The sequence below is a fragment of the Leptomonas pyrrhocoris genome (assembly GCF_001293395.1).
Source record: "Leptomonas pyrrhocoris isolate H10 chromosome Unknown, whole genome shotgun sequence".
Lineage (NCBI taxonomy): Eukaryota > Euglenozoa > Kinetoplastea > Trypanosomatida > Trypanosomatidae > Leptomonas > Leptomonas pyrrhocoris.
In genome coordinates, this window is record NW_015438390.1 from 170,277 (window position 1) to 178,197 (window position 7,921).

At 62.3% G+C, this 7,921-nt stretch overlaps 1 protein-coding gene across 1 annotated transcript; it reads left to right on the plus strand.

The window, feature by feature from the left end:
• Positions 1-733: 733 nt before the first annotated feature.
• Positions 734-7,639, plus strand: ABB37_09756 (TLD domain protein conserved; the record flags this gene model as incomplete). Its single annotated transcript, XM_015809388.1, has 1 exon — positions 734-7,639. The coding sequence occupies exon 1, from the start codon at positions 1,388-1,390 to the stop codon at positions 7,637-7,639; it is 6,252 nt and encodes a 2,083-aa protein (XP_015652063.1). The 5' UTR covers positions 734-1,387.
• Positions 7,640-7,921: the final 282 nt, after the last annotated feature.

Below are 7,921 nucleotides of genomic sequence, written 5' to 3' on the forward strand. Positions count from 1 at the left end.
CGTTCTTTTCTCTCTGTTGGGTTATTAAGGAAAAGAAAAAAGGAATTGCATTTCCAGCTTCGTCTCTGCCGAGTTAACCGCGGATGCGGAGGACGCGAATGCGCAGATGGGGAGCCCACTTTCTCGTAGCGCAGCGGCCGGCGTTGATTCTGTTTTTGGTTGTTGCCGTACGCTTCAACTGTGCCGCTGCACGACGCATGTCGACTGTGCTTCCACACTCGCGTTCTTTTTCGTTTCTTCTGCCCAACGAGTGGGGGTGGGACGGTGCGTGTGGCAGCGACCGCTCTTCTTCGATACAATTGTTTTGTTTACCCCTCATTTGGTACTTTCAATCTTTAAAAACACCAACACCCATAAAGAGATTCGTAGGGCCCCTCAGCTGCAGCCGTATTTATTTCGCTGCTGTTAGTCTCTGGAGGGGTGGGGATTCAATCGCCGGCGTGAGTTGCCTCGACATGGTGCAGCCGCCGGTACGCGAGGTGAGTGTGTGTGGGGTGAGAGATCATCTCCTCTCTTCATACACACACACACACACACACACACGTATATCATTGTTGTTTTCACGAGCGCATATCCGAGCGGGGCAACAGCTGCCACTCCGGCACCTATCCCCTTGTTGATGCTTGTTTGTTCCCACTGCTGTCCTCTCCTCTATTCCATCTCGTCTCCCTTTCATTGGCCTTCTTCTTTTGAATTCCAATACGTCTGCATGGGTCTCGGATTTTTGCTGTTCAGTTTATGCATAGGTGACGTCGGCGCAACCGATTTCCAGTGCTCTGCCTCGGCTTATCTGCCTCTTGCGGTTTCCCCGTTGCTCTGTGTGCGCGTGTGTGCTCTACTGTGGCTCTCGCGTGGGATCTCCCGACAAACGTTTAGCTTCATATACAGACATATATACATATATTAAGCCTCCGTTGCAACCTGCAGGCCGCAGAGTCCTCCTCTCTCCCTCTCCTCTCTCCCTCTCTCTCTCACGCTTTGCTTGCTTTGTTTTTTGGTTCTCCTCAACAAAAAACGAAGAATTCAAACCGACGTTGTGCACTTAGCCAGCTTCGTCTTCGCTTCTCCCCTTCGCATTTCTTTGTTTTGAAAAACTTGTGTTTGCTGCCTTTCTACCGCCGGCGTCTGCTTTGCGGAACGTTCTCGTTAGTTTTCTTTGGGATTCATTTGCTGATGGGGTTTCTTCTTACTGTTCTTATTATTCCTATATCATTGGACGTAGCCGTGTGTTGCTCGGGCACGCCGATTTCAGCGTCTGACCGCGGCTTTCCACACCGTCTTTTCTTCTTTCTTTCTATCGCTGTCGCTGCCTCGCATCGCAACTGAGTACACTCCCCGCACAGCTGAACACAAGAACGACCCAGAAAGGACGAAGAAAATTAAAAGCATGGAGCTTTCTGCGTCCTCAACTCCAGCAGCAGCAGCAGCGGCCGCCGCCGCCGCAGCGTCTTCCTCCTCTGACAACTCTCCTGCATCCCCCGTCAGCCCCACCGCTCCTCTCACCGACACCGCCCTGCTGCAGCTATCTTTGCAAAATGCAGCGGCGGCCGTCGCAGCCGGCAGGGCCACCGTCGCCGCCAACAACTACGCCCTGGTCGTGAAGATCTTCTTCCGCAAGTGCTTCTTGCTGGAGGAGCTCGTCCTGCTGGGGCTCGCGATGGGCTACGAAACGCACAGCTCCGCCCAGCAGGCACGGCTGCGCGAGCGCGACAACATGGAAGGAGAAGAAGGAGAAGAAAGCGAGGCGGAGGCGCAACAGCAGGGCGGTGCCGACGCTGGCGGCGACCCGCGTGCCGCACACACGCCGCTGCAGCCATCACAACCGCATTTGTTGTTGCCCGCCGTGGACGTGGACGCCGCGCAGAGGCAGCAAAAGGCGGGGGGCGTCGTCCACACGTCGGGCGGCGAGCGCTCCGCGCAGCTCGTCGATCCGCTGGCGAGCGTCGGCATGTTTTTGCCTCCCGGTCTGGCCGAGGACGACTACGATGAAGAGCGCAACTACTACGCGCAGAAGCGGCAGCATCAGGAAGAGCTCGCACACGGCTGCCTGCCGTCGCAGCAGCGACAGCGGCAGTCATCATCATCCGCAGCACAGAAGCCTCTGCCGCAGTTCCCACCTGGTGCGGCCACCTCCTCGTTTGCAAAACAGTACAGCACCGCTGCAGCCGCTGCTGCGGCTGCGAAGAGCGCTGGCAGTCCGGTGGACGACGTGCCCGGTTACGACGCATCAACGGCGCGGTGGCTGGCGTGTTTGCTTGCGAAGGTGCACCCTGATGCCCTGCCCATCGCAACGCTGGAGAAGCTGTGCAAGGTGCAGATCCCATCGCGTACGCCAAGTGAGCTCGCAAACGACAGCAGTGGACGCTACACGACATCGTTTGCTGCCTCGCCGACGTCCGCGGTGCGCGGGGCACACGAGAACAACAGCAGCTTAAACTTTCCAACCTCCTCTTCATCTGCTATTGCTGCTGCTGCATCGTCGTCAGCCGGGATGAGTGTCTTCTCCCCCAGCAGCACGGCTGCCCTGGCGAGGTTGATCCCTCACCTCAAATCGTCACCCACGAGCTCCTCGCTGTGCGGCAACAACAACAACGGCACAGCATCACCGACCGTGTCTACCACCGCCACGAACTCCCCCACGATGAACCGCAACGACACGACGGCCACCGCCAGTGTCTTCGGCACGTCGTCCTCCTCGTCGCTCTCCCTGCTCTTCGCTACGCTGCTGTGGGATGTGGCGTGTGCGCTGTGGAACGAGGGATTTGTGGAGGACACGCACCACTGGCTGTCCGTCATGGACGTGCGACGGCTGTGGAAGCTCTACGGCGACTCCTGCATGGCGGCCGCAGGGCCCGAGACGCCTCCAAACGCGTCGGGCTCTAACAGCCTCGATGCAACTCGTGTGATGTCTCTCGGGGCGAACAACAACAATAATAGTACTAACGGTGGTGGAGGAGGACTCATGACTGCGTCGTCGCTGCACACGGCCTCCACGTTGTATACTTCCATGGAGCCACACGAGGAGGGTGTCACGTGCGAGGAGCGCGCGTGTGCGCTGAGTTGGCCGGCGGTGCTGGCGGAGTGCCGAGCCGCAGACGAGTCCTCGTCGTGCAGCGCGCCTTCGTCAGCACCTCCACCACCACCACCGCTGAGGCAGCAGCAGTCATCGTGGTCTGCTACGCCCCCTGCCACGCATCCCACGGACACGCGCAACAGCGCGAATACGCAAGCAACGGAGCCGCACGAGGCGAAGACGGCCGATGTAGCTTCACCTTCACAGCAGGAGCAGCAGCGCCAACAACAAAGGCAGCTGTCTCGCCCACGGTCAGGTATTACGCTGTCGGCCTTCGCCAGCACCCCAGGGCCGCTGCCCATGACGGTGCCGACAAGTGGCGTGAACGACGCCTCGGCCTGGCCGGATGAACCAGCAGGGAGCAAAGACACAGGAGACGGTGCGACTGCCTTGAAAAATATGGGCGACGGAGGAGCGGCAGTGGCGACGGAGAGAAGCAGGGGCGGCGCCGGTTCCCGCGTCGCGCGCAACGAGCAGGGGGCTCTGCACGAAGGTGTTCTGTCGGGCGGCGAGGATGATGGCGGGCAGCAGTCAAATCAACGAGAGCACGAAGAAGATCGGAAGCGCGGAGAGGTGGAAGAAATGGATCGCTCATCGGGAAGCTCGGCGACGGCGACCCACGCGGGAGCCACCGCCACGCAGCCTCACGCTATTCCGATGTTTGTCCGCCGCCTTGCACGGCGCACGAGTGCCCTGCGAGATCTCTGCGGGCTGATGATGGGCTGTGAGACGGCCGAGGACGTCTTGTACGTTATTTTCGCCCTCCACTGCGCCTTGCAGACGCAGCAGCGGAAGATGGACCAACTGCTCGCACAACAGCAGCAGGAGGCGGATAAGCGCAGGAGCCACACGAAAGCCACCTCGTCGGCAACGCCCACCACCACCACCGTCAGCGGCGGACTTGCCGAGGTGTTGGTCGTGGCCAACCTGCTCGTGGAATTCTTCCTGGCGAAACGCGCGCAGAAGATTCTGCTGGAAGCCGGTCTGCTGCCCTCCCAGCTCTTGTCTGCGGTCTCCCCGGGAGAACAGCAGAGCACAGCAGCAGCAGCAGCAACAGCACGCCCACTCCCGCCTCGCACACCGCGGGGCGAACACACCCATCGCATGGACCGCGCCATCCGGCAGGCGTGCGACGAGGTCGTCTGCGCCTTCACGAACGGGCAGTGTCTGACGCTCTACGGCCTGGAGTCCTACGGCATCCCGACACCGCACGACCGCAATAACAACAACAACAACGGCGGTGGTGGCGGTGGTGGCAGTCGCGAAAAGGGAAGCGCGGTGCCACTGCTGGTGCCGGAGCTGCCGTACGTGCTGGTCAGCAACGTCCTCAGCAGCGCCTTGAACTTTGCCACCTTGTATCGCCTGAGTAAGGTATTTCATGGCGTGATGGGGGTGCGTAGTAATAGTAGTAGTGGTGGCGGTAGTGGTGCGGGCGGCAGGGCTGATCAGGCGGCCCAGTGTTCCGCGTGCCAGCCGACCACCCCGGCGCCCTCGCCGGCGAGCGTGTTCATGCATGTAAACCGCACACGCAAGGCAACGGAGGAGGAAAAGCTACGACGGCAGCGATGGACACGCGGAGCGCCACCCGGGCAGCCAGCGGCACGCTCGCCCCATCCCCAACCCACTCCACAGCAGCAGCAGCAGCAGCAGCAGCAGCAGGGTTCTGCACAGAGTGTGGTGGGTGAACTTTTCGGCTTCATGAAGGGCGCAGCCGCGAGTTGGCGCAACGCTACCAACTTCGTGCACCCAACGTCCGCGGAGGCGGAGGCGCCGACGGAGACGCCGGTGGCACGACCGGCCCCCTCGCCGCGGCACGACGTGCGGCCTTCGCGGATCGATCCGGAGTTCTTTGACGCGCCGCCGTTGTCGTCGTCATCGTCGTCTGCGGCGGCGGCGGCGGCGGCGGGTCATCTCGGCGGTGGTTATGCGGAGCGGTTGGCCAACGCACGCCGCGTGCACGCGGAGAGGATAGCAGCGGCCGATCGCACGTACGAGTTCACGCCGTGGTCGGCGCTGTCGCCAGACACTGTGACGAGTAACAACAGCAGTTTGGCCAACGCAAGTAGCATCAGTAAGACCGGCAGTAATTTAAGTCCCGGTACGCGCCACAGCAGCACCGGCGCGCCACGAAAGGCTGTGTTAGAGGTGCAGACGAGCGGACCGGGTGCGTGTGAGCTGCTCGTGCCCTCACGCGCCACAGCGCGCACCGCAGCCAGCAAGAACGACGGTGGCATTATGATCTCTTCCTCTTCCTCTTCTGCGGCCGCGACGGCAGCGGCGGCCGCCAGAGTGAGCAGCTTCCCCATTTCCCTTCTCGCCGAAGAGAGCGAGCGCATGGGGCTGGCCGGGTGGACTCCCCCAACGGCGGGATCCGCCACACCAACGCAGCTCCCCGTGACAGCCACGATGGACACCACCGCCGGGCCAGCCGACACAGTGCTGTACACCCCCTCTGCTCAATTGCAAAGCCGCACCCCGAGCGAGGCCGCCTGCCTGCGCCTTTTGGCTCTCCTCTACCGCTACCCGCAGCTGCACACGCTGGAGCCGATCACGGCGAGTCACGTGGACCTCGTCGCGAAGGAGCTGAACAAGGCGCTTCATATTCTGCAGGTGGCGATGCGCGGCCGATTTGGCGAGCGGTGGTGGCGACAGTGGCGGGCTCGGCGTGAGGGGGAGACGCAGCGGTACTACGCCCGTGCGTTAGCAGATGCGCAGCGCGGCGTGCACGTGCGACGCCGCCTCTCCCCAGCACACTCCACAGGTCTCCTCCACAGCAGCAATCGAGGCGAATCGGCGAACACGGTGGGGGGTTCGCCTTCCGCGTTAGACACCTTGCAGCCACCAGCACCATCAGCAGCAGCAGCAGCGCCTTCCAGCATCACAGACCCGGCGCTGGCGTCCCCGACATCCGCCGGGGTGCCTTCGCCGGTGGAGCCGCCGCCGCTTTCCTCCACCACTGCTGCCAGCACAACTGCAGCAGAAGCAGGAACAACAAACGTGTTGTCGTCCGACCCCTCTCTCGTGTTGCGACACCCCAGCAACGATTCGATGCAGCAGCCTCCGCCTTTCACGCTGCAAATCGACTCTCCCTCCTCCATATTACAGCCACCGCCACAGGAGCTGTCGGCATCGGGTTATAGCTCTGTGCCGCCGCCCTCCGCACCGCAGCCCACGCCGCGGCAGGACCCTGTCTTGTCGAAGTTCTGGAGCACCCGCACGCTGTCCATCCCCACACAGGATGGCATGAAGGAGCGCCGTCAGAACCCGCGCGGGCGCAGCGTGGACCTACTCATCTCCGCCGACGACGACGGGGACCAAGGGGGTGCCGCCACCACCGTCGCAGCGAAAGCGGCACAGTCGTCACTTCGACAGCGGCACACCGAGGCGACGTCGGCGGCCGCGGCGAGTGCGTCGGCCATCGCCTCGACGGAGACGGCCGTGGTGGCCGACGACGGCACGCTGATCGACGTGAATTGGGATGTCCCACCCCACTACACGCCCGACGTCTCGCTGGACTTCTCGGCCTTCACGACCACCTCGGTGGAGACGCAGGAGGCCACCAGGCAGCTCGTGGAGTCGCTGCAGCGCCAGCAGCACGACGCGGATAGCGTGCACGCGAATGTGCCGGGTATCTCCCTGCTCTCCAGCGCCTGCCGCCGTCTCCTGCACGACGAACTACCACTGCTGCAGCAGTACTGTCCCTGGCGTGTGATCTACAGCACCCGCATGCACGGCGTCAGCCTCGGCACGCTGTTCGCGAACTGCCGCCGAGAGAGTGAGCGACACATGCGGCTGCCGAGTGGGTTATTCAGCTTACCGTCGGCGATGGAGACGAGTAGCAGCGGCGGCGGGCCGTCGAGCGCGGACGCGCGGCCGATGCTGCTCGTGTTGGAGCTGCCCGCCTCCACCACCTTGTCCTTCGCTGAGGACGACGCCGGGGTGCGGGAGGCGCTGGCACAGCTGCGGAGGCCCTGCACAGCAGAAAGGGCCGCCACGGCAGCGACGGCAGCCGACTACCACGAGCTTACGCCCTTCAACAAGCTCTACGTTGGTGCGTACCTCTCCGACCTACTGCGACTGGAGTCACGGCGCTACTACGGCACGCAGGAGTGCTTCGTGTTTCAGCTGCTCGTCCCGGCGAGGACGGAGGGGGGCGGGAGTGGTGCATCGGACCCCATCGCAGCAGCAGCGGCGTCAACATCATCAACCGCAGCGCCGCCGCCGCAGCTTCACGTCTTCCACGCCACACGGCAGAACACGCGCTACGTGAATTGCCGTCCGACCTCGATCGTCATCGGCGGTGGCGGCAGCGGCAGCAGCCTGTACGTGGATGACAGCCTGTCGCACGGGGCCACCAGCGCCTGCGCGACCTTCAGCTCGCCGCCGCTCAGCGTGTGGCACAGCGCGGCGGCAACGTTGTGTGAGATAGCGGGCGTGCATCCGCCACCTGCCTCTGCGCAGGCGAGGGAAGAAGACAAGGAAGCGAGCTCTGCCGGCGACGGCGAAGATGGACGGCAGCACAGCCTTTCCTTGTTGAACGTAGAAGTGATTGTCATGGACGCGTAAGAACAGCCAAAGCAAAGCAACGCAGAAGAAGAGGAAAACAAGACACGTCGGAAGGGCAGAATGCCGGCAGGTGCGTTGTGCTCCTCGAGGGCACACGCCGAACAGTGTGTGTTGATTTCCACCTTCTTCTTCTGGGCTATTACCTTTCCTTCTCTTTCCTTTCTTTTTCTAGTTCTCTACCCTGCTACTTCCCTCCGCATTCGAATTGTTCTGTTTCTAAAGAGGAGGCAAATCCCGCTGGCGGCAAAGCGGTATGTGTGCGTGTATGTGTGCGTGTATGTG